This window comes from Pleurodeles waltl, chromosome 1_1 (genome assembly GCF_031143425.1).
Source record: "Pleurodeles waltl isolate 20211129_DDA chromosome 1_1, aPleWal1.hap1.20221129, whole genome shotgun sequence".
Taxonomy (NCBI): Eukaryota; Metazoa; Chordata; class Amphibia; order Caudata; family Salamandridae; genus Pleurodeles; species Pleurodeles waltl.
The window spans coordinates 952,794,043-952,820,892 of record NC_090436.1 but is presented as its reverse complement, the minus strand read 5'-3'; the positions used below and the strand labels follow the sequence as shown (position 1 = coordinate 952,820,892).

At 44.6% G+C, this 26,850-nt stretch overlaps 1 protein-coding gene across 2 annotated transcripts in view; it reads right to left on the bottom strand.

Moving 5' to 3' along the window:
* UBE2D3 (ubiquitin conjugating enzyme E2 D3) overlaps window positions 1-26,850 on the bottom strand; it is a 160,166-nt gene that overhangs the window by 50,826 nt on the left and 82,490 nt on the right. For both annotated transcript variants that reach the window (XM_069230204.1, XM_069230205.1), the window contains one exon: window positions 25,028-25,133. In XM_069230204.1, coding sequence (XP_069086305.1) covers window positions 25,028-25,133 — 106 coding nt within the window. The remainder of the gene's footprint in view (window positions 1-25,027; window positions 25,134-26,850) is intronic.

The window sequence follows — 26,850 nt, the reverse complement described above, 5'->3', positions numbered from 1 at the left end:
GTATGTTTGGTAGTTTGACATGGGGCACTACTGAAAGGTCTAGTAGTGTTGTGTACCAAGGTGGTCTTGCCCATGTTGGTGCTATTAGTATGAGTTTGAGATTGTTTTGACTCAACTTGTTTACTAGATATGGAAGGAGTGGGAGAGGGGGGAAAAGCGTAAGCAAATATCCCTGACCAACTCATCCATAACGCATTGCCCTGAGACTGATCTTGTGGGTACCTGGATGCGAAGTTTTGGCATTTTGCGTTTTCCTTTGTTGCAAATAGATCTATTTGTGGTGTTCCCCAACTCTGGAAGTAAATGTTCAGTATTTGGGGGTGAATCTCCCATTCGTGGATCTGTTGGTGATCCCGAGAGAGATTGTCTGCTAACTGATTCTGAATTCCTGGAATAAATTGTGCTATTAGGCGAATGTGGTTGTGAATCGCCCAATGCCATATTCTTTGTGCCAGGAGACACAACTGTGTTGAGTATGTCCCTCCCTGTTTGTTTAGGTAATACATCGTTGTCATGTTGTCTGTTTTGACAAGAATGTGTTTGTGGCTTATTATGGGTTGAAATGCTTTCAGCGCTAGAAATACTGCCAATAGCTCTAAGTGATTTATGTCAAACTATTTTTGGTGAGTGTCCCATTGTCCTTGGATGCTGTATTGATTGAGGTGTGCTCCCCACCCTATCATGGAAGCATCTGTCGTTATTAAATATTGTGGCACTGGGTCTTGAAAAGGCCGCCCTTTGTTTAAATTTATACTGTTCCACCATTGAAGCGAGGTGTATGTTTGGCGGTCTACCAACACCAGATCTAGAAGTTGACCCTGTGCCTGTGACCACTGTGATGCTAGGCACTGTTGTAAGGGCCGCATGTGCAACCTTGCGTTTGGGACAATGGCTATGCATGAGGACATCATGCCTAGGAGTTTCATCACCGTCTTGACTTGTATTTTTTGTTTTGGATACATGGCCTGTATTACATTGTGAAATGCCTGAACCCTTTGTGGACTTGGAGTGGCAATCCCTTTTGCTGTGTTGATTGTCGCCCCTAAGTATTGCTGTGTTTGACACAGCAGAAGGTGTGACTTTGTGTAGTTGATTGAGAAACCTAGTTTGTGGAGGGTTTCTATGACCTACTTTGTGTGTTGTGAACATTTTTCTAGTGTGTTGGTTTTGATTAACCAATCGTCTAGGTACGGGAACACATGTATTTGCTGCCTTCTGATATGTGCAGCTACGACTGCCAGGCACTTTGTAAAAACTCTTGGCGCAGTTGTTATTCCGAATGGCAACACCTTGAATTGGTAATGTATCCCCTGGAATACAAACCTTAAGTACTTTCTGTGTGAAGGATGTATCGGTATATGGAAATATGCATCCTTTAGGTCTAGTGTTGTCATGTAGTCTTGTTGTTTGAGTAGTGGAATTACGTCTTGTAATGTCACCATGTGAAAGTGATCTGATTTGATGTAGGTATTTAATGTTCGGAGATCTAATATAGGTCTCAGAGTTTTGTCTTTTTTGGGTATGAGAAAGTACAGAGAGTAAACTCCTGTTCCTTTCTGGTGTTTTGGTACTAATTCTATTGCTTCTTTTAGTAGAAATGCCTGAACCTCTAGTCCTAGAAGATCTATATGTTGTTTTGACATAGTGTGTTTTCGGTGGGACGTTTGGAGGGAATTTGAGAAATTCTATGCAATAACCATGCTGGATAATTGCTAGGACCCAAGCGTCTGTTGTTATTTCCTCCCAATGTTTGTAAAATTTGGTTAGTCTCCCCCCCACAGATGTTGTGTTGGGGATGTGTGACTTGGAAGTCACTGTTTGTTTTGAGGAGTTTTGGGACTTTGGAACTTTCCTCTATTCTTTTGGAATTGTCCCCCTCTATATTGTCCCCGAAAACTTCCCCGCTGATACTGGCTCTGGTAAGTGGGTCTTGTCTGTGAGGTTGTGGGTTCTGTGCTTTGTCCTCGAAACCCCCCTCTAAACTGTGTTTTTCGAAATGTGCCTCTGCCCTGTGGGGAGTAGAGTGCGCCCATGACTTTGGCCGTGTCAGTGTCTTTAAGTTTTTCGATCGCAGTGTCCACCTCCGGCCCAAACAACTGCTGTCCGTTGAATGGCATATTCAGCACAGCTTGCTGTATTTCTGGTTTAAATCCTGATGTACGCAGCCATGCATGTCTCCTTATTGTTACTGCTGTGTTGACAGTTCTAGCCGCTGTCTCTGCAGCATCCATAGCTGACCGTATCGGATTGTTGGAGATACTCTGTCCTTCTACTACTTGCTGCGCTCTCTTTTGGAACTCCTTGGGCAAATGTTCTATAAAGTGTTGCATTTCGTCCCAATGGGCCCTATCTTATCTGGCCAACAAAGCCTGGTTTGCTGCCTGTGCCGCCACCCTTTTGCCTGCTGCGTTGAATTTTCTACTTTCTTTATCTGGAGGTGGTGCATCTCCTGAAGTATGTGAGTTCGCTCTTTTATGCGCAGCCCCTACAACAACTGAGTCCGGTGTTAGCTGTTGTGTGATGTACACGGGGTCTGTTGGTGGCGGTTTATATTTTTTCTCCACTCTTGGAGTAATGGCCCTTCCTTTTACAGGCTCTTCAAACACTTGTTTGGAGTGTTTGAGCATTCCTGGTAGCATAGGAAGACTTTGATACTGGCTGTGTGTGGACGACAGTGTGTTAAAAAGAAAGTCGTCTTCAATGGGCTCAGCATGCAGGCTGACATTATGAAATGCCGCTGCTCTCGACACCACCTGTGCGTAGGCTGTACTATCCTCTGGTGGCGACGGTCTAGCTGGATAACATTCAGGACTATTGTCTGACACTGGTGCGTCATAAAGGTCCCATGTGTCAGGGTCATCTTGACTCATTCCTGTATGAGTTGGGGATTGCATCATTAGTGGAGTGGCTACCGGTGATGGTTGCGGAGAGCATTGTGGAGATGGTGGCGGGGTTACTTGTTTAGCCACCTTTGCCTGTGGCTGCTTGTCTTTTTCCTGAAAGGCAAGTTTGCGTTTTATTTTAATCGGAGGGAGAGTACTGATCTTCCCTGTTTCTTTTTGGATATGGAGCCTTCTTGTGTATAGTCTGGCTCTATTGTTTCCAATTCCTGTCCAAATCTATGGGTCTTCATTTGTGTGGACAGTCCTTGTTCCTCAGTGTAGGAACTCGTTTTCGGTTCCGAGGCCGGATGTTTCGGTATTGAAACCTTATCGGCTGCTTTTTTCGGTTCCGACGAAACCTTCTTTACTTTCGGCGTCGTGGTTGCTCTGTGCCGACCAATTTCGGTGCCGCTCTCTCGGTGCCGAACCTGCTCCGAGCCACTATCTCGAGCCCGAGATTGCTGTGTGGCGGTATCTCGACCGAGTCGGATGACTTCGCCCCCAGCGTGCCCTTTTTCGGTGCCGATGATCGGTCACTTATTTTTCGGGTTAAGCCATGGCCTGTTGGCGGTGGCGTCCCCTGGGCTTTAGTGGTTTTTTCGTGAGTTTTGTGTTTCGACGTCTTACTCACGGTTTTCGGCGTTTCTTCGGGATCGATCTCCCCCGAGTCCGATTCATGGATGGAGAATGTTTCTTCCTCCTCCTCGAAACGCTCTTGTCCTGTCGGCGCCATTTGCAGTCTCCTTGCTCTTCGGTCTCTTAGTGTCTTCCTGGACCGAAACGCTCGACAGGCTTCACAAGTATCTTCCTTGTGTTCCAGCGACAAACAAGTTACAGACCAGATGCTGATCTGTATATGGATACTTGTTATGGCATTTTGGGCAGAAGCGGAATGGGGTCCGTTCCATCAGCCTTGAAGAGACACGTGGCCGGGCCGACCAGGCCCCGACGGGGGAATCGAAAAAAAAACCAAAGGGCCACCGGAGCTCTTCAAAAGTCGGTGTCGATCTGTTGTAACTAACCCGATACCGAACGCAAACAATACCGACGATTTTTCCGAGATTCTAACTAACTTTCCGACCATAAACACGGAGCGAAAAGGAACACGTCCGAACCCGATGGCGGAAAAAAACCAATCTAAGATGGAGTCGACGCCCATGCGCAACGGAGCCGAAATGGGAGGAGTCCCTCGGTCTCGTGACTCGAAAAGACTTCTTTGAGGAAAAACAACTTGTAACACTCCGAGCCCAACACCAGATGGCGGGATGTGCACAGCATGTGTATCTGCAGCTACACATGCCATCGAACATATATATATATATACACACACATACATACATATACACAAATATGCACACACATATATATATATACACATGATTATGTACAAATGAGTATTAAGACTAATGGCTCCCGGGGCGCATGTGAATCTGCAGCACTACATGCCACGAACAGATGTACACTGGCTAAGTGACATTTTCCATTTGATTGCATGTGTAGCTACAGATACACATGCTGTGCATAGACTAAAAAGCAGTTCTCTTCCCAAATAAGCGGTGGTTAGCCTGTAAGATTTGAAGAGGTTTGAAATTTTTAACACTGCTTGTCCAAAATTAGCTTGTTGTCTAGATAACACATCTATGCAGTAATGTTTTGGGAAATGTGGTGTGGACCATGTGAAGCTTTGCATACATCTGCCATTGGTATATTTCCTAAGAATGTAATGAAGGCACCCTTTTCCTAGCGGAATGTGCTTTTGGAGTTAATAGCTGCCTTTTTGCTTTAAATCAGCTTGTTTGAATACATCTTATGATCCATCTAGCTAATCCTGGTTTTGAAATTGGATTACCTTGATGAGGTTGTTGGAAAGCAACAAAAAGCTGTTTAGTTTTCATAAAGTTCTTTGTTCTGTCTATATAATACATTAGAGCTCTTAAGATCAAGGGTGTGTAGAGCTCTTTCAGCAGTAGAGTGTCTGTGGAAAGAAGACTGGCAACTCCACTGACTGCCTAAAGTGGTTTCACCTTTTCACATTAATCAAACATTTTGGATTTGTCCTATGTACTTGTTTGTATACTTGGAAGAAGGGTTCTTCTACAGTAAATGCATGAATTTCACTTACTCTTCTCAATGAAGTAACTGCTACTTAGAAAGCAACTTTCCATGTAAGAAATTGAATAGCACAAGAGTTTAGGGTTCAAATGGGGGACCCATAAGTCTCGAGTACAATATTAAGATTCCATGCAGGAGCTGGTGGAGTTCTGGGAGGAATAATGCGTTAAAGTCCTTCCATAAATGCTTTTATGACAGGAACTCTAAAGAGAGGTATGTTTTGTAGGTAGGCTGATATGGCCATTACATGAATCTTGGAGGAAAAAGCAAGATTTGTTTTTTGTAAATAAAGCAAATAGCACACAATATCTTGTACTGATGCTTTAAGGGGATCAATATTTTTAGGTTGACAATAGTATACAAACGGTTTCCATTTATTTGCATAGCGCTGTTGGTTTACGTGTTTGTTTTAAAACGTTCATACATTCTAATAGAAGCTGTAAATATCCAAACTATGACTTCAGGAGCCAAACTGCTAAATTGAGCATAGTGGGATTAGGATGCCTGAGTTGACTGTTGTTCTGAGTTAACAAGTCCGGTCTGTTTGGAAGCTTGTGATGGGGCACTACTGACAGATCTAGGAGTGGTGTGTACCAGTGTTGGTGTGGGAGCTAGGAGTATCATGGTGAGAGAAGTGGCACGCATTTTGTTGACCAGAAACGGAATTAACGGGAGAGAGGGAAAAGCGTAAGCAAATATCCCTGACCAGTTGATCCATAGAGCATTACCCTTGAACTGAGGGTGTGGTTTTCTAGATGCGCAGTTTTGGCATTTTGTGTTTTCGCTTGTTGCGAAAAGGTCTATGTTTGGGGTTCCCCACATCTGAAAGTAATATTGAAGTACCTGTGGGTGAATCTCCCACTTGTGTATTTGTTGCTGCGTCCTGCTCAGAAGTCTGCTAGCTGGTTGTGTATTCCTGGGATATATTCCACTAGTAGGTGAATGTGACTATTCGCACCCTTTCTGGCTGCATTGACCACAATAGAATCTGCTGGTAGTTGGTGTGTGATGTAGACTGGATCTGTTGGTGCAGGCTTGTATTTCTTGTCAATCCTTTGAGTTAGAACACCAGCTTTAACTGTTTCTTTAACTATTTCCTCTGCGTGCCTAAGCATACCAGGAAGCACTGGTAAGCACTGGTATTGCTTATTTGTTGAGGACAGTGTAAAAGAAAATCCTCTTCTAAATGTTCTGCATGCATTTGTAGCCCATGGTATGCAGGTGCCATAGATATAACTTGGTTCTAGACCGTACTATCCTATGATGGGGATGGTTTAGTAGGGTAGAGATCTGGATCATTAGATGGAATAGGATCTGAATCATACATGTCCCATGGGTCTACAGTGCCTCCCTGTGAGTAAGTAAGGGAGTGTGATGGTGACAGTAGTGGTGGTAGAGTGACAGATTGTGGTGAGGAAGAAAGCTACAGTGAATGTGGTGGAAAAAGCTGAAGTGTCTGCTATTCCTTCCACTTGAAAAATGTTTGCCGGTGGTGGGGCAGTATCAAGAGTCTCTTGAAATGCTAGCTTTTTTTAGTCTGTGGAGGTGGAGAAGTAATAATTTTTCCAGGCTCTTTCTGGATTTGTATTTTTCTCTGCTTGCTGTACATAACCTCCAAAATAGGTTGAATGTCAGATTACTCTATTTGAAGTTCAGAGATTAGTTTTGTGCCCTTAGAGGAATGTTCGGTGAATGTTTTGGGTACATGTTTCATTCAGGCTGAAAGTCCTGTTTCTTCAGTATAGTATGATGTTTTCGCCTCCGAAGTGTTTCGGTCCCGAAGCTATTAGCCGAGGTTTCGGTTCTAAAGTCAAACTTATTATTTTCGGATCTGAAGATTGTGAGCGTCTGCTCAGTTTGGAGGTTGAGGTTCGTATGTTCTTGCCCGACTCGGACACAGAAACAGGCGTGGCCTGTTGGGAGTGTTTTGTCCTTTTTCGGCAGCAAACCCAGGGGGTCGGTCGACCATTAGTTTTTTTTCAGGTGGAACCATGGTTTCACAGCAGTGATGCATCCAAGGCCTTGCTTGATTTTTTATTTATTTTTTAAATTTGGTGTGGGGGCAGGTGTACTCCTACTGCGCCGCTGCATTTGGCTGGCTGTCGTTGAATCCTTGTTCAGAGTCGGAATCTGGGATCGAAACTGCTGTCTGTGCCTGCTCCTCTTCAAGGGTGTCGGTGGACTGTGTGCTTTGACGCAATTTCTAGTCTTCGTGCCCTTTGATCGCGTAGTGTTTTCTTCGACCGAAACGAGCGGCACGCTTCAGAGCTTTCCTCACGATGTTACGGGGAAAGGCCGATATTACAGACCAAGTGCTGGTCGGTACAAGGAAATTTAGCATGGCACCAAGGACAGAATCGGAATGGAGTCCAATCCATCAGGCTATGGCGCAATAGGGCAAGACAGGCCTGAGAAGGGCTCAAGTGCCCGAACGGGTGTTTTCTAGATACCGACGGTACTATCGAATCGACTGCAGAAGAAACCGCATCCGAAACAATACTGATGGTATGAGAAAAGTTATTGTTAATACAGAGTTTCAGAATCGCAAGTCTGAGGGAGAGGGCACACGCCCAAACCCGACGACAGAAAGAATACAATCTAACAAAGGAGTTGATGCCCATGAGCACTATCACCAAGAGGAGTCACTCGATCCTGTGACTCGAAATGACTTCTTTAAAGAAAAAACAACTTGTAACACTCTGAGACCAACACTAGAGGGTGAGATATGCACAGCATATGTATCTGCAGCTACACATGCCATCGAAAACACACACACAAAACAAAGGTTTACAGGGACATTACCGCTAGGAAATAGTATACTTATAAAAATATATATATAAATAACAGGAAAGTTATGTTCTGAATTTACTTGCACAAAACAGGAGAAATTCAACAGTTGTAGTTATTTCAACGTTTAAACACCCGGGGAAGATTGTACAATGAACCTGGAGAGATGGTGGTCCCTGGGGCTGTACCCCAGCCCCCACACCCCCTTGCATTAATCGTTTAGCCTTGGAGAGGTGGCGATCCCACCCCCCCAAACATTACAAAACAATTTTGCCCCAGGGAGGTGGCAGTCCTGGTGCATAAATAAGCCCAGGAGAGGGGCACGGTGCACCCCCTATTTTTTTTTTTATATACACGCAGAACCTGGCACACCTGGGGGAGGTTTTATTAAAACAAACTTGGGAGACCGCATGTGTTTAAAAAAAAAAAAAAGTTGCAGGAGAGGACCTGACCTGGCAGTTCTGGCTGGACTGTTCCCATGGGGAATACGGTCAAGACTGATTTGTATATGGCTGGGTCCAAACTGGGGTGGCATGGTGAGCAAAAGAATTGCTGGATTAAACCCAGATCAGAGGGTGAATGCTTGATTGGTTGGTTCCACATGCCATCCATCATTGGTGTTTGTTAACTTATCAAAAGGGCATTCCCCTGTGACCCTGGATGTGAGTGTTTGGACGCGAAGTATGGCATTTTTTTTTTTTTTGCTTGCGTCCTTGAACAAGTCTTTGTGAGGATATCCTCACTCTTGGAACATTTCTTGCAACAAGTCACTGAAAGCCCAATCGTGGTGGTCTTGAAAATTGCAACTGAGATGCCTGTATGCTAATTTTGAGTTCCTGGCAGTTATTGGGAGATTGATTCTTGGCTAGTAGCCATTTCCAGATGGTCTGGGCCTCTTGCCTGAAAGGACAAGTGTGAATTCCACCCCTGCTTGTTGAAGTAATGCATTGTCGTGTTGCCGGTTTGGACAAGGATGCAGTTGGTAGTCTGTGCTGGAAAGAAGGACTTTAGAGCCAGGTGGACAGCTGAGCTCCAGCGTGTTGATAAGGTACGTTTATTCTCTGCCCGACCACACCCAGAGTCTGATTCCCCAGATGAGCTCTCAATTCCTGAAGAGAGGAGTCTGTAACAAGCATCTGGATAGTTCCTGATGAAAATGCACCCCACCATGAGACTGTTCCTATGGAAGAGACCACTATGGAAGAGACTCACCTGCTGCTTGTGAGAACATTAGCCTGTCTTCTAGCGGTTGGACAACTGGTTCTATTGATCCTCAAACACTGCTGTAGAGTTCTCATTTACAACCTTGTGCTGGGGACTATGACTATGCAAGAGGCCATGGACACCAGAAGAGATGCTATCTGCTTTGCAGAAAGACTTCAGAGGAGTGCAACACTTTAGAGTGATGGATGACTATCTCTCCTCCGGAGGATGCAATCTTGAAGACTGAGACAGAGTATCCAATGTAGCTCCAAGGTAGTGTAGCATTTTGACTGGCTCAACAGTTGATCTCAGAAAGTTGATGTGAAGACCAAGGCTTGAGAATGCCTTCATACAAAAATGGAAAACCAGTCATCAAGGAATGGGTAAATGAATATCTTGTCTCCTTAAGAAAGCTGTGATGACGGCCCTGCACTTCGAGAATGTTTGTGGTGCAGATTTTAGGCCGAATGATATCACTTTGTACTGGTAGTGCACAGATCCCACTGTAAAATGGAGAAATGTTCGATGCTTGGTGGATACTGGGATATAGAAGTATGCATCCTGCAGATTGATCACACATCCACTTCCCTTGCTGCAGCTGTGGATATATTTAGTGCAGAGCCAGCATCCTGAATTACTCTCAGCTTATTTGTTCTGTACTCTTTAGTGTATGATGGGTATGAACTCCTGGTCCAGGCTTCTCTTTCGCATCAGAAAGTAGCAGGAATAATTCCCAATCCCCTTTAATAAGGAACCTCCTCTAATGCCTCTCTGCATCAAGGTTGTCACTTCTGATTGCCGAAGAGGTAGTTAGTACTGAGATATTTTTGCTGGGAAAACAGCTGGATGAGGGGACAAAGTGTAGAGAATAGCCACCCTGCACAATATTCAAGACCCATTTGTCTTTTGGGATTTTCTGACACTCTTCTTTGCAAATGGACACACACTCTACCTAAACAACCCTACCCCATTCCACAGCAGAGGAAAAGTGAAGGGGGAAGTAACTATTAATTGCTTTGCCACAGACTTTCACAGTGATGCAGGTGGCAGCTGCTGCTGTGCACCTCTACCTCTGGATGATCTACTAGGATGATAGTGAGAGCTTGCCTCCGCCTGGTTCTGCTATTAGTGAGGGGTTTGAACCCTCTGCTGGTAGAACCAATTATCGTAGGGCCTGTAATGTGTTCAAAACTCTCTCTTTCTCAAGGCCCACCGCTTACTGTCCACCTCTGAATTTATTCTGGACATCTCTTCCTCTGCATGAGAAGAGAAGTGTGTGTTTCCAGAAAACTGGAGATTTGAGATGCAGTTTTGCACCTTAGGCTTCAGTCCTGTTTTGCACATACACCATGGGCATATCCATATGCAGCAGAGTCAGACGTATCTGCAGCTTCACTTATGATCTGGTTAGTGACTGGACTACCTTCATTAAGAACCTCCAGTAAATCTTGCCCGTCTACCTTTGGCAGCTTGTCAGCAGATTTTGATAGTGAATCGCAAAGGGATCTGTCAGAGTCCCAGGAGAGCCAAGGAACTTGCTAACTTCATGAAAGATGCAGAGGTCCTGCACATTTTCTTTCCCAGGGAATCCATCTATTTACTTTCCTTACCTGGTGGAGTTAAGGATGAAGATGCTGCAGCAGTATGTGATTTGTGTGCAGCTGCTACTATGACAGAGTCCGGAGGAGGATCAGCCCTGAGGAATTAATGGGTCCGGAACTTTATATAATATATATATATATATATATATATATATATATATATATTTTTTTTTTTTTTTTAAGTATCCAAGATGGTGTGGATCAAAAAGCGGCAGACGTTAGAAACAACTGCATTGTGTGGTATCCTCATTTCTATGCCATGCACTTTCTCCCTAGCTGAATGTCCCCTGCTGCTCAGCCAGTGACACAGATAATAGAATGCTGCTGTGTGCATCATTTGAGTGAGGTCAGATGGAACGCGTGGGCTTAGCCTGTAACCTGAGACATCTAACTTGTGAATAAATCTTATCCTGTTTCACCTATACTATTGTTTACCCTGCATCATAATTTACCACACATTGCTGGTTCTAGCAGTCCAGGCACAAGAGGAAGGAGTGGTTGTGATGCTGCCCTATGATGCAGAGTTTTAAAAATCACAGAGGGCAAGGCAGTAGGTGGCAGGATATCTATATCCTATTTCGTGCCATCCTCTGATCAAGACATCTGAAGGAAAGGGTCATCTTTCTGACAGTTATCCACACATTTTGCCTGCTGTCAGTGTGTTTAGACTGTACTTCACAGGGATCCTGCTAACCAGGACTTCGGGGACTGTGCTCTCTACCCTGAATTTAGTTGTTGGTAACCTTTCACACCCACAATCGGCATACTGCTTTCATCCAGGTAGATCCTAGTATTTCATACCCAGGGCATTGGCACACCAGGGGGTCCCCTATGGACTGCAGCATGTATTATGCCACCCATAGCAGCCCATGCAAACTGACTGCAAGCCTGCCATTGCAGCCTGTGTGAAAGGTTGCATACACCCTTTCACTTGCAAACCTAACCACTGCACTTGGGCTGAAGAACCTACCAGAAGGGTGACTTATAATGCCTAAGGGCAGGCTGCACGTTTCTACGTGTAAGGGTACCCCTGCATGAGCAGGGTACCCCCTCAGACCACAGGCCAATTCCTGTACTCTAAGGGCAGGGAAGCCATCTTAAGGTATTTAATGAACACTGGTCAACACAAACTATTCAACTACATAATGGCAATTCCGAACCTATGGCATTTTAGGCATCAAACATGTTGGAATCCTGCAACTACACAGATTCCAGTGTTAGTAATATCATGGGATTTACCTAAGAGATCTCTCCAATTTCTGCCTGTGCAGCCTTATGGGGGTCTAGCTGGCATCCCATACTGCTGCTGACCCCAGACACTGTTCTGCCCTCCTTCTGGTGGGCCAAGTTCAGGTCCGAAGAGCAGAACAAAGGATTTCCTGCAAGGGAGAGATGTGTATTAGGGGTTTAAGGGCTGGGGTGGGCTCTGATCACCACCAGACTGCTTTGAAGAGCACATTTGGTGCCTTCCTTGTACAATTCTGTTTGCACCAGTTCAGGTACCCCTGGTTCCTGCTTTGGCGCAAAACTACACAAAGGAAAAAGGAGTGACCCACCCCACTGTCCAGCTCCTCCCTTCGCTCTACCACGTGGCCACTTTATTCGGCCATCTTGAAAATAAGATGTCCAGAGGCCCCTGTGAGCATCTGACTGGTTAGGCCAGGTAGATGTCCCTGACCCCATCTGACTGGTGGGTCACTGCAGAGAGTGCCCATCCCCCTTTTTAGAGTTACTTAAGGGCTCCATCACAGGTGGGATCTCAGATTCATCAAGGAACTCTCTGCAAGACATCTTCTGCTCCTGGACTCTGGAACCGCTACTGGACTTCACAGGAACTGAACTGAACAAGTCTGCTTCCGGTAGGAAGGCTCCCATTGCAACACTGTTTCTCTGGATTCTGCAAAAACAAAGGCTGAGCATCCTCCAGGGTCACAAGGCCTCTGTCTGCACCAGGAAGCATGAAGGAAGCTCCCATGGAGTGAAGGAATCACTCACCTCTTCCGTAGGCACCTCAAGAAAACGACCGGCTGGCGGGGTCTCCCGTCATCGGACATCTAAAAATCCGGCAACACAGGTGGCGAGTCTGCGGCCTCCTCTGGGTCCTGCTTGTCTTCTATCCAAGTTGGGAAGATTGTAGACCCCTGCCCCTGGACTGGCACCCGCCAAGGCTTGTTGACTCTTCCTCCAAGAGCTCTTAGGGCCCCCAGCACTCTGCAAACTGAAAATCAGCTCCTCTCCTGCAGCTCCTGTGACATCTGTTTTGTTGTGCGGGTAATGCCCCCTTGTGACTTCCTGTGTCTGGCACCTGTGGGTCTCAAATTTACCACTCTCTCATATCACTCTCTCTCATATGAGAGTGAGAGAGTGATGAGAGAGAGTGATCTCGATATCTCTCTCTCGATATCTCTCTCTCGATATCTCTCTCTCGATATCTCTCTCTCGATATCTCTCTCTCGATCGATCTCTCGATCGATCGATCTCTCGATCGATCTCTCGATCTCTCTCTCTCTCGATCTCTCGATCGATCGATCTCTCTCTCTCTCGATCGATCTCTCTCTCTCGATCGATCTCTCTCTCTCGATCGATCGATCTCTCTCTCTCTCTCGATCGATCTCTCTCTCTCGATCGATCTCTCTCTCGATCGATCTCTCTCTCGATCGATCTCTCTCTCGATCGATCTCTCTCTCGATCGATCTCTCTCTCTCGATCGATCTCTCTCTCTCGATCGATCTCTCTCTCTCGATCGATCTCTCTCTCTCTCTCTCGATCTCTCTCTCTCGATCGATCTCTCTCTCTCGATCGATCTCTCTCTCTCGATCGATCTCTCTCTCTCTCGATCGATCTCTCTCTCTCGAAGTCTGAGTCACAAGACCGGGGGACTACTCCCTTTTCGGCTCCATTGCGCATGGGCATCGACTCCATCTTAGATTGTTTTCCCCGCAGAGGGTGAGGTGGGAGTTGTGAATCTACTTGATGTGCCCATGCAATGGAGTAGGTATGTATGTACATAATGTGGATTCAAATAGTATTTATTTACAAATTTAAAATTTTCATTCAACTAATAACGGCTACAGGCTCCCGGGGAGGTGGGAGGGCGCATGTGAATCTGCAGCACCTCATGCCACGAACAGATGTACACTGGGTAAGTGACATTTTCCGTTCGGTGGCATGTGTAGCTGCAGATACACATGCTGTGCATAGACTAATAAGCAGTAATCTCCACAAAAAGCAGTGGCTTAGCCTGTAGGAGTTGAACTTGTCTGAAATAATGTTCTTAATACAGCCTGTCCTACTGTGGCTTGTTGTGTTAACACATTTACACAGAAATGCTTCGTGAATGTATGAGGCGTAGACCAGGTGGCTGCCTTACCAGTTTCTGTCATAGGTAAATTCCCCAGAAAAGCCATTGTGGTGCCTTTTTTCCAAGTGGAATGCTCTCTTGGTGTAACAAGTAGATCTCTTTTTGCTTTAATATAGCAAGTTTGACTACATTTAACTATCCATCTGGCAATGCCTTGTTTGGATATAGGATTACCTGCATGAGGTTTTTGGAAGGCTACGAACAATTGTTTTGTTTTACGAAATTGTTTAGTTCTGTCAATGTAATACATTAGTGCTCTTTTAATGTCTAATGTATGTAAGGCTCTTTCGGCTACTGAGTCTCGTTGTGGAAAGAAGACTGGGAGTTCCACTGTTTGGTTTTGATGGAATGGCGATATGACCTTTGGTAGGAATTTGGGATTTGTACGGAGAACCACTTTACGTTTATGTATAAAGGGTTCTTGTATAGTAAATGCTTGTATCTCACTTACTCTAAGTGATGTGATAACTTGGAAAGTAGCCTTTCTAATAGCTAAGTATTGCATTTCACTAGAGTGCATGGGTTCGAATGGTGGTCCCATGAGTCGTGTTCATACAATAGTAAGGTTCCAAGAAGGTACTGGTGGTGTTCTTGGGGGTATGATTCTTTTTAGTCCCTCCATAAATGCTTTGATGACTGGGAGTATAAAAATCGATGTTGAAAGTGTAATCTGCAGATAGGCAGATATTGCAGTGAGATGTATTTTAATTGAAGAGAATGCTAGCTTAAGACTTTAGTAAGTGTAATAAGTAGCCTACAATGTCCTTTGCAGAAGCATGTAGTGGTTGAATTTGATTAGTGTGGCAGTAGTAAACAAATCTTTTCCATTTGTTTGCATAACAATGTCTTGTAGTAGGTTTTCTAGCTTGTTTAATGACCTCCATACATTCTTGTGTAAGGTCGAAGTGTCCAAATTCTAAGACTTCAGGAGCCCGATTGCCAGATTGAGCGATGCTGGATTCAGGTGTCTTGATCTGTTGTTTGTGTTGAGTTACAGATCTAGCCTGTTTGGTAATTTGATTTTAGGTACTACTGATAGGTCCAGCAGTGTTGTGTACCACAGTTGGCGAGCCCAGGTTGGTGCTACTAGTATTAGTTTGAGTTTGTTTTGACTCAATTTGTTTACCAGATAAGGAATGAGTGGGAGAGGGGGAAAAGCATAAGCAAATATCCCTGACCAACTGATCCATAGCGCATTGCCCTTGGATTGAGGGTGTGGGTATCTGGACGCAAAGTTTTGGCATTTCGCATTTTCTTTTGTTGCGAATATGGCTATTTTTGGTGTTCCCCAGTGTAGGAAGTAATCCTGTAGGATCTGGGGATGAATTTCCCATTCGTGTGTTTGCTGGCGATCGACAGATTGTCGGCCAACTGGTTCTGAATGCCTGGGAAGTTTTGTGCTATTAGGCAAATGTGATTGTGAATTGCCCAATACCAAATTTGTTGTGCTAAGACACAGTTGTGATAAGTGTGTCCCTCCTTATTTGTTGAGATAATACATTGTTGTCGGTCTTGACAAGAATGTGTTTGTGGGCTATTAGTGGTTGAAATACTTTTAATGCTAGAAACACTGCCAACAGTTCTAAATGATTTACGTGGAGTTGTTTTTGTTGATTGTCCCATTGTTACTGTGTGCTGTGCTTGTTGAGGTGTGCTCCCCACTCCATCATGGAAGCATCTGTTGTCATCACATCTTGAGGCACTGGGTCCTGAAATGTCCGCCCTTGGTTTAAATTTATAGGGTTCCACCATTGAAGCGAGAAGTGTGTCTGGCGGTCTATCAACACTAGATCTTGGAGTTGACCCTGTGCTTGTGTCCATTGTTTTGCTAGGCACTGTTGTAAGGGCTGCATGTGTAATCTTGCGTTTGGGACAATGGCTATGCATGAAGACATCATGCCTATAAGTTTCATTACAAACCTTACTGGGTAGTGTTGGTTTGGCTGTATGCTTGATGTTATATTTTGGAACGCTTGGACCCTTTGTGGACTTGGAGTGGCAATCGCTTTTTGGGTGTTGTGTTGCTCCCAAGTATTGTTGTATTTGGGATGGCTGCAGATGTGATTTCTGGTAATTTATAGAAAACCCTAGTTTGTGTAGAGTTTCTATAACGTATTGCGTGTGAAGAAGACCCTTGTTAAGTGCTGGTTTTTATTAGCCAGTCGTCTAAGTATGGGAATACATGCGTGTGCTGTCTCCTTATATGAGCGGCTACTACTGCAAGGCATTTTGTGAATACCCTTGGGGCTGTTGTTATCCCGAACAGTAACACTTTGAATTGATAGTGTACGCCGTGTATTACAAACCTTAAGTATTTTCTGTGAGAAGGATGGATGGGTATGTGAAAGTAGGCATCCTTGAGATCTAAAGTTGACATGTAGTCGTCCTTTTTCAGTAAGGGAACCACGTCTTGAAGTGTTACCATGTGGAAGTGATCCGCCTTGAAGAGATTCAGTGTTCTGAGGTCTAATATAGGTCTTAACGTTTTGTCCTCCTTTGGAATTAGGAAATATAGTGAGTAGACGCCTGTTCCTTTCTGATGGTTGGGTACTAACTATTGCTTGTTTTTGTAATAATGCTTGGACCTCTAGTTGCAATAGGTCTAAGTGTTGTTTGGACATATTGTGTGCCCTTAGGGGCACATCTGGCGGGAAATTTGTGAATTCTATGCAATAACCATGTTGGATAAGGGCTAGGACCCATGCATCCGTAGTAATGTGTCTCCAGTTTTGATAGTATGCGGTAAGTCTCCCCCCCCTGGTGTTAAGTGTTGGGGTTTTGTGACATTGAAGTCACGTTTTGGTTTGGCTTGTTTTAGGTGTCTGGAACTTTCCCCTTCCTCTTGGGAATTGTCCACCTCTATATGAGCCACGAAACCCTCCCTTCTGGTATTGTGCCTGATAGGTGGGTCTGGTTTGCGAGGTGGAAGGCTCTGGGGTTTACATTCGAAACCCCCCTCTAAATTGTGGCTTTCTAAATGTGCCTCTGCCCTGAGGGGAGTAGAGCGCGCCCATGGCTTTGGCCGTGTCCCTCTTAAATTTTTCAACTGCAGTGTCTACTTCCGGCCTAAACAATTGTTCCTGGTTAAAAGGCATGTTCAACACTGCTTGTTGGATTTCTGGCTTGAATCCAGAGCTTCGTAACCATGCATGCCTGCAAATGGTTACCTCAGTGTTGACTGTTCGTGCTGCCGTGTCTAATGTGGACCTTATTTGGTTGTTGGAAATTGCTTGTCCTCCTTCCACAACCTGCTGGGCACGTTTCTGGTGTTCTTTAGGCAAGTGTTGTATAATGTGTTGCATCTCGTCCCAGTGTGCCCTGTCATAGCGAGCAAGTAGGGCTTGTGAGTTTGCGATCCGCCATTGATTGGCTGCCTGTGCTGCCACTCGTTTGCCCGCTGCGTCAAACTTACTACTCTTTGTCAGGCGGTGGAGGGTCTCCGGACGATTGAGAGTTTGCCCTCTTTCTTGCTGCTCCTACAACCACCGAGTCTGGTGTAAGGTGCTGTGTTATAAACACAGGATCCGTTGGGGGAGGCTTGTATTTTTTCTCCACCCTAGGCGTGATAGCCCTTCCTTTGACTGGCTCCTGGAATACCTGTTTTGCATGTTTGAGCATGCCCGGGAGCATTGCAGACTCTGGTAGGAAGTGTGGGTGGATGCCAAGGTGTTCAACAGGAAATCATCCTCTATTGGCTCAGAGTGCATTGCTACATTATGGAACGTAGCTGCCCTTGATAGTACCTGCGTATATGCAATACTGTCCTCTGGAGGTGACGGCTTTGTTGGGTAACAGTCCGGACTGTTGTCTGATACTAGTGCATCATACAAGTCCCATGCATCAGGATCATCCTTCGTCATCCCTGTATGCGTAGGTGAATGTATAGGAGGTGTTCCCACCGGAGACAACTGTGTTGAGTGTAGTGGAGAAGGTTGTGGAGAAAAACTTGGTGGTGGTGTTTTTTCTCTGGCCACCTGCGCCTTTGGCTGCATATCTGATTCTTAAAATGCCAGCTCTATTTTTGTTTTAATTGGAGGAAGAGTTTGTATTTTCCCAGTCTCTTTCTGGATATGCAACCTCCTTTGTATATGGTCTGGCTCAACCATACTTATTTCCTGCTCAAATCTGTGCTTTTCATGCATTTGGCTGGAAAGTCCTTGCTCTTCTGTGTAAGAGCTTCTTTTCGGCTCCAAAGCCGCTTTTTTCGGTACCGATGTTTCCGATAAAGTCTTTTTCGGTTCCGACGTTATTTTCCTCACCTTGGGTGGGTCGAACTCTCGGTGTCGGAATCTCAACCAGAGTCGAAAGTCTTTGGCAAATCTCTGGCCTTTTTCGGTGCCGATGTTTGGTCACCTTCTTTTCGATGGGTTAAGCCATGGCCTGCTGGGGGTGGCGTCCCCTTGGCCTTAACTATGTTTGTGTGAGTCTTGGACGGGGCAGTTTTACTCACTGTTTTCTGCATCATCGTGGTTCGCTCACTTTCGGAATCGTCAGAGTCCGTCCCCTGGATGGAAATTCTTTCTGTTCTCTCGGTGTCGACGCCATTTGTAGTCTTCTCGCTCGATCACGAAGGGTCTTTTTTGATCGAAATGCTGACAGGCCTCATAAGTATCCTCCCTGTGTTCTGGTGCTAAACACAGATTACAGACCAGGTGTTGGTCTGTATAAGGATACTTTGAGTGGCACTTAGGACAGAATCGGAAGGGGGTCCGATCCATTAGTCTTCTTTGATGGATGCGTTCGGGCTGACCAGGCCCCGGTGAAGAAAGGAAGCCCCGAAGGGCCGCCGGAGCGCCTCTACAATCGGTGCCGATACGATAACACTAACCCGGTACCAAGCGATAACAATACCGTCAAATTTTCAATATTTAGCTAACTTTCCCGATTCGAAATACGGAGCGAAGAGGAACACGTCCGAACCCAATGGCGGAAAGAAAACAATCTAAGATGGAGTCGACGCCCATGAGCAATGGAGCCGAAAGGGAGGAGTCCCTCTGTCTCGTGACTAGAAAAGGCTTCTTCGAAGAAAACCAACTTGTAACACTCCGAGCCCAACACTAGATGGCAGGATAATGCACAGCATGTGTATCTGCAGCTACACATGCCACCGAACACACACACACACACATATATATATATATATATATATACACACACACACACACACACACACACACACACACACATATGGAAAATGTCACTTACCCAGTGTACATCTGTTCGTGGCATGAGACGCTGCAGATTCACATGCTGTGCATATCCCGCCATCTAGTGTTGGGCCTAGAGTGTTACATGTTGTTTTTCTTCGAAGAAGTCTTTGAGACACGAGATCGAGGGACTCCTCCCCTTTCGGCTCCATTGCGCATGGGCGTCAACTCCATCTTAGATTGTTTTCCCCGCAGAGGGTGAGGTAGGAGTTGTGTATATAGTAACAGTGCCCATGCAATGGAGTAAGTATGTATGTACATAGTGTGACTAAGTGATATATTTACAAAACTTACAAATGTACAAGTTTATTTACTTATAACGGCTACAGGCTCCCGGGGAGGGTGCATGTGAATCTGCAGCGTCTCATGCCACGGACAGATGTACACTGGGTAAGTGACATTTTCCGTTCGATGGCATGTGTAGCTGCAGATACACATGCTGTGCATAGACTAGTAAGCAGTTATCTCCCCAAAAGCGGTGGTTCAGCCTGTAGGAGTTGAAGTTGTTTGAAATAATGTTCGTAATACTGCCTGTCCTACTGTGGCTTGTTGTGTTGTTAACACATCCACACAGTAATGTTTAGTGAATGTATGAGGCGTAGACCATGTGGCTGCCTTACAGATTTCTGTCTGTGGTATATTACCTAGAAAGGCCATGGTGGTGCCTTTCTTTCTAGTGGAGTGTGCCTTTGGTGTAATAGGCAGCTCTCTCTTTGCTTTAACATAAGAGGTTTGAATACACTTAACTATCCATCTGGCAATGCCTTGTTTGGATATTGGATTTCCTGCATGAGGTTTTTGGAAAGCTACAAACAATTGTTTTGTTTTGCGAAATTGTTTGGTTCTATCAATGTAATACATTAGTGCTCTTTTTATATCTAATGTATGTAATGCTCTTTCAGCTACAGAGTCTGGTTCTGGAAAAAACACTGGGAGTTCCACTGTTTGGTTTAAGTGGAACAGTGATATAACTTTTGGCAAAAATTTGGGATTTGTGCGTAAAACCACTTTTGGTGTTTTGTATAAAGGGTTCCTGTATGGTAAAAGCTTGTATTTCACTTACTCTTCTGAGAGATGTGATAGCTATTAGGAAGGCTACTTTCCAGGTTAAGTATTGCATCTCACACGAGTGCATGGGTTCGAATGGTGGACCCATGAGTCGTGGGAACAATATTGAGGTTCCATGAAGGAACTGGTGGTGTTCTTGGTGGAATGATCCTTTTTAGACCCTCCATAAATGCTTTTATGACTGGGATTCTAAATAGTGAAGTTGAATGTGTAATTTGCAGATAGGCAGAAATTGCTGTGAGATGCATTTTAATGGATGAAAAAGCTAACCTAGACTTTAAGTGTAGTAAGTAGCTTACAATGTTTTTCGCGGACGCGTGTAATGGTTGAATTTGATTATTATGACAGTAATAAACAAATCGTTCCCATTTATTTGCGTAGCAATGTCTTGTAGTAGGTTTTCTAGCCTGTTTGATGACCTCCATACATTCTTGTGTAAGGTCTAGATGTCCAAATTCTAAGACTTCAGGAGCCAGATTGCTAGATTGAGCGATGCTGGATTCGGGTGTCTGATCTGTTGTTTGTGTTGAGTTAACAGATCTGGTCTGTTTGGTAGTTTGACATGAGGCACTACTGACAGGTCTAGTAGTGTTGTGTACCAAGGTTGTCGTGCCCAAGTTGGTGCTATTAGTATTAGTTTGAGTTTGTTTTGACTCAATTTGTTTACTAGATACGGAAGGAGTGGGGGGGGGGGGGGGGGGGGGGGGTGAGGGGGCGTAAGCAAATATCACTAACCAACTCATCCATAACGCATTGCCCTTGGAGTGAGGCTGTGGGTACCTGGATGCGAAGTTTTGGCATTTTGTGTTTTCTTTTGTTGTGAATAGGTCGATTTGCGGTGTTCCCCAATTTTGGAAGTAGGTTTGTAGTATCTGGGGATGAATTTCCCATTCGTGGATGTTGGTGATCGACAGATTGTCTGCCAACTGGTTTTGAATTCCTGGGATGTATTGCGCTATTAGGCGAATGTGATTGTGAATCGCCCAAATCTTCTGTGCTAAGAGACACAGTTGTGATGAGTGTGTCCCTCCCTGTTTAATTAATACATTGTCGTCATGTTGTCTGTTTTGACAAGAATGTGTTTGTGGGCTATTAGTGGTTGAAATGCTTTCAATGCTAGAAACACTGCTAGTAGTTCTAGTTGATTTATATGAAGTTGTCCCATTGTCCCTGGATGCTGTGTTGGTGGAGGTGTGCTCCCCACCCTACCATGGAAGCATCTGTTGTGATCACGCATTGAGGCACTGGGTCTTGGAAAGGCCGCCCTTGGTTTAAATTTACAGGATTCCACCATTGAAGCGAGGTGTGTGTGTGTTTGGCGGTCTATCAACACTAGATCTTGAAGTTGACCCTGTGCTTGTGTCCAATGTGTTGCTAGGCACTGTTGTAAGCGCCGCATGTGTAATCTTGCATTTGGGACAATGGCTATGCATGAGGACATCATGCCTAGTAGTTTCATCACTAATTTTACTTGATACTTTTGGTTTGGGTGCATGCTTTGTATTACGTTTTGGAATGCTTGTACCCTTTGTGGACTTGGTGTGGCAATCCCTTTTTTGTGTTGATTGTTGCTGCTAAGTATTGTTGTATTTGACACGGCTGTGTGATTTTTTTAATAGTTTAGTGAGAACCCTAGTTTGTGAAGGGTTTCTATGACGTATTTTGTGTGTTGAAGACACTGTTCCTGAGTGTTGGTTTTGATTAACCAATCGTCTAGATACGGGAATACGTGTATGTGCTGTCTTCTGATATGTGCAGCTACTACTGCAAGGCAGTTTGTAAATACCCTTGGTGCTGTTATCCCGAATGGTAACACTTTGAATTGGTAATGTACTCCTTGGATTACAAACCTTAAGTATTTCCTGTGGGAAGGATGTATAGGTATATGGAAGTAAGCATCCTTCAGGTCTAATGTTGACATGTAGTTTTGTTGTTTGAGCAATGAAATTAAGTCTTGAAGTGTCACCATGTGAAAGTGATCTGATTTGATGTAAAGATTTAGGGTTCTGAGATCTAATATGGGCCTCAGAGTTTTGTCCTTTTTTGGTATTAAAAAATACAGGGAGTAGACACATATTCCTTTCTGATGTTTGGGTACTAGTTCTATTGCCTCTTTTTGTAATAACGCTTGGACTTCTAGTTTTAATAGATCCAAGTGTTGTTTGGACATGTTGTGTGTTCTCGGAGGCACATTTGGTGGTAATTGTATGAATTCTATGCAATAACCATGTTGGATAATGGCTAGGACCCACAAGTCTTATTTCCTCCCAATTTTTGTAATAATCTGTGAGTCTTCGTTCTCTTGTTTCGCGTGTTTCAACATCCCTGGTAACATTGGTAGACTCTGGTACTGACTGTTTGTTGACGACAAAGTATTAAATAAAAAGTCATCCTCAATAGGTTCAGCATGCAGTGCCACATTGTGAAAAGTAGCTGCTCTGGACACCACCTGCATGTAAGCAGTACTGTCTTCAGACTGCTACCCAACAAGGCCATGACCACCTGGACTATTGTCAGATACTGGTGCATCATATAGATCCCATGCATCTGGGTCATCCTGGCTCATCCCTGTGTGCGTTGGGAGATTGAATCATGGGGAGGGGGGGGGTTGCAATTGGTGACAGTTACGGTGAGTGGTGTGGCGAGGGTTGTGGCGAGGATTGAGGTGGAGTTGTTTCTTTTGCCACCTTGGCTTTTGGTTGTTTTTCTGTGTCTTGGAAAGCAAGTTTCCTTTTCATCTTAATAGGAGGGAGAGTTCTTATTTTCCCTGTTTCTTTTTTGAATATGGAGCCTTCTTTGTGTATAGTCGGGCTCCCCAATCTCTAACTCTTGTCCAAATTTATGGCCTTGTAGTTGTGCTGAAAGGCCTTGTTCTTCGGAGTAAGAGCTTGTTTTTGGCTCCGATGCTGGGTGTTTCGGCACCAAAAAATTTTCCACAGTCTTTTTCGGCTCCGGGGTGCCGATCTCTCGGTGCCGACTTTGCTCGGAGCCAGTATCTCGGTGCAGAGTATACTCTGTGCCGGTATCTCGACCGTAGTCGGATGACTTCGACACGTGTGTGCGCTTTTCGGTCACCGAATTTACGGGTTAAGCCATGGCCTGCTGGCGGTGGCGTCCCCTGGCCTTCATGATTTTGGCGTGAGTTTTAACCGGGGCTGGTTTACTCACGGTTTTTGCCAGCTGCTCACTTTCGGGCTCGTTCGAGTCGGCAATGGAGAAAGTCTCCTCTTCTTCGACGTCGTGGTGGTGTCCTGACGGCGCCGATGCCATTTGAAGCCTTCGTGCTCTCCGGTCCCGTAGCGTTTTCTTCGACCGAAATGCCGGACAGGCCTCGCAAGTATCCTCTTTGTGTTCAGGAGACAAACACAAATTACAGACCAAATGCTGATCTGTGTAAGGATACATATTGTGGCATTCGGGGCAGAAGCGGAATGGGGTCCGTTCCATGAGCCTTGAAGACACACGCGGTCGGGCCGACTAGGCCCCGCCGGGGGATAGAAGCCACGAAGGGCTACTGGAGCTCTTCTTTAATTCGGTGTCGATCTGCGCTAACTAACCCGATACCGAACGCAAACAATACCGTCAAATTTTCCGAGATTTAACTAACTTTCTGAACCGAAACACGGAGCGAAGAGGAACACGTCCGAACCCGATGGCGGAAAGAAAACGAGCTAAGATTTGGCGACGCCCATGCGCAATGGAGCCGAAAGGAGAGGAGTCCCTCGATCTTGTGACTTGAAAAGACTTCTTCGAAGAAAAACAACTTGTAACACTCCGAGCCCAACACTAGATGGCGGGATATGCACAGCATGTGTATCTGCAGCTACACATGCCACCAACCACATACACATATATATACACACACACATATCTATATATCTATCTATCTATCTATCTCCAGGAAAGAAGTGACTCAAACAGATCTCACTAAAGAACAAAAATATATTTCTATTACAACGTTTCAGCTTCCGCCTTCCTCAGGTAGTACAAGATTGTTTGCTCAGTGGCTGCACAGCTGACACTGGTGGATTTTCAAAAAGCATCATGAGTGAAGATTCCAATTGGAATGTGGAATCAATGCAGTCCTGAGAACTCTTCAGATATGCAGAAATCAAGTGGTATCATCAGTGATGTTCAGTCCATCTGGATGCAGTGATTTTAAACGGTACATCCGGATCCAGATTTGACAAGGAGGTAGCTCTGTTGTCAATCAGAGGACAGTTCCACCCTCGCACTCCGATAAGTATCTGAATGAGGTTGGCTGCTGAACCAGAAATTCCAAAACTCAAAAAAAAAAAAAAATTTAGATTTCGCATACACCCTGCACCCACATGTCAACCTACAAAGCAACCTCCAACCCTCTAACCCTTCCCCACTCTAGGCAGCAATGCCAGTACTTGTTACTGTGAGACCTGGAAGCAAATGCAAGTCCTTAGAGTGTATAATTAAATATCGCTTGGACTTCTAGCTTGAACTAGAAAGATCACAAAAAATTGTGAAGGCATTCAAATTAAGATTTTTGCTCTCCTCTATAAGTTGAGGCCTATGGCTACACAAGACTTAGTGAGCTGTCTGCGTCTAAAGAGCACACACACAAAAGCAGTGTCAAATAGGCCAGGTTTAAACTTACTTTTAGTTTCAAGGCACTGACGATGGAATAAACAACAAGTCTGTGGCTTTTCTCAGAGGCCTGAACAGGGGCCACCAAGGACAGAATACATCACCTAGCTTCACAATGCACAGTCCAAAGCAGTTACTCGACAATAGATGAAAATGCGGCAGCATGAATATAAAGCATTCCTTTACCTTTGGAAATCGTTAACGCTGGAGACCATTGTGATCTCAGAATATCCAGGCAAATGCTCCCATTACTGTTAATGTTTGGATGGTAAATTCGTGTTGTAAATGCAACCTGATAGAAAAATATTAACAAGGTTATTTTTACTTAATCTCTGGTGTACCTCCACACCATCTGCCCACACATTCAACCAGATAGCTCACCTTTTCCAAGAGAACTTATGGTATAATCAATATTGAGGCAGGGGAAATCCGTTGACCTGACTTAAGTGAGACACTGGGGCTGAATTACAATCATGGAGGCTCTTGAGAACCACTACGATGTCTTTTTATGTCCGTGCATAATTGACAGACGAGTTAACAGTACTCGCTTCACAGACCTTCTGCACAGCCGTACAAGCAAGACTATAAATACTGTCCGCTCTTGTAAGTGGCAGCATTTTAAAAAGCAATGAGGCACTGAACACAAGCAGAAGTGTTGACGTAGTGGTTCACCACAAAACAACGGAGTACAAGTGCAAGATTCAGAGAGAGACTGCACACCATGGGGCACCATACGGGTGCTAACAAGCTGCGTGAGGATAAATATTTATTTACTGAGACAACCACTGTTGCACGTGTCTCAGCAAGGGGGTCAACATTCACAATTTTGGGGGTGGTGGTTTGTTTGGACAGTCCACCTGCTTTAGTCTGTAAAACAATGAGGCAAATACCCTCTAACCCTTATGACCAGAGTAATAAATGTAGTTGAATTCAAGATCAGTGCAAGGGGGAAGTAACTTAGACTTCCACAGAACATAAACAGACTTAAAGAATTTTCTGTATACCATAAATGTAATACAAAAAAAGGTATTACTTCCTATATAACTTAGACCACATTAATCCAGACATTTTTCATGTCAATCTCGACTGAACATGTAATTCTGTTCACAAAAGAATATTGCATTTTACATTTGTCATGGTAGGTGCTCCTAGAAAACCAGTGAAAGTGCTGAAGTGCAGGTAAGTGCACTGATTGTATATATCACCTTCAGAGTGTGGTTATCAGAAAAATATATGAACTTCAAGTGGCTCCTTCAATCAGAGAAGCCCTGAAGATTCACTAAATTTCTTTGTATTTGTCTCATCCACTCTTTGAAGATGGGTTGACGTTTCGACCCCGTAATAGAGTGAGTCAAGGTGGGGTCATCATCAGGACAAGGATAATCAGAATTGTAGCACTTACGGTTAGTATAAATCACTGTATTAGGGGTTCGGTGAATCCGTTTACATAATGTATTTAGTGTATTGACTGGAAAACTCATCTATAATTCTAGTGTACAGAACCAATCAGGTTACCAGGGACATCTTCCTGCTGGAAAATGATTACATAATTCAGTATACCAGATAATCATAAGGATTAGTCTGTGTGAAAAAAAGGTAAAGGACTTACAAGATACGGAATAGTCCCAAGGTCTGAGGATCTACGCTTGTCTGCTGTCGTAGTGATCAGGAGCGTCAAAGATCGCTAATATCTAGGGCTCAGGAAACTTCTAAAAGAGAGGTATTTATTAGGTCGGTATCCAGGGATAGCACAGGCCTGGATGCTCGACGAGTTGTAGAGATTAATCAATAAAAAAAATATATATAACTGGGGACGAGAGGGATACCTGCGGCGGCTTTCCTTGATTAATCGTGGACGCACCCAGGAGTTTCTCTAGCCTGTTTTTTTGGTTAACCGGCCTTTTTCATGACCACATGCTGACTGCTTCGCCAGCAGCCTGAACTCACAAGTGGTTCACCTTCTCAGGATTAATCCCTCACGTCTCCACAGTTGTGGTTATCATCACTCA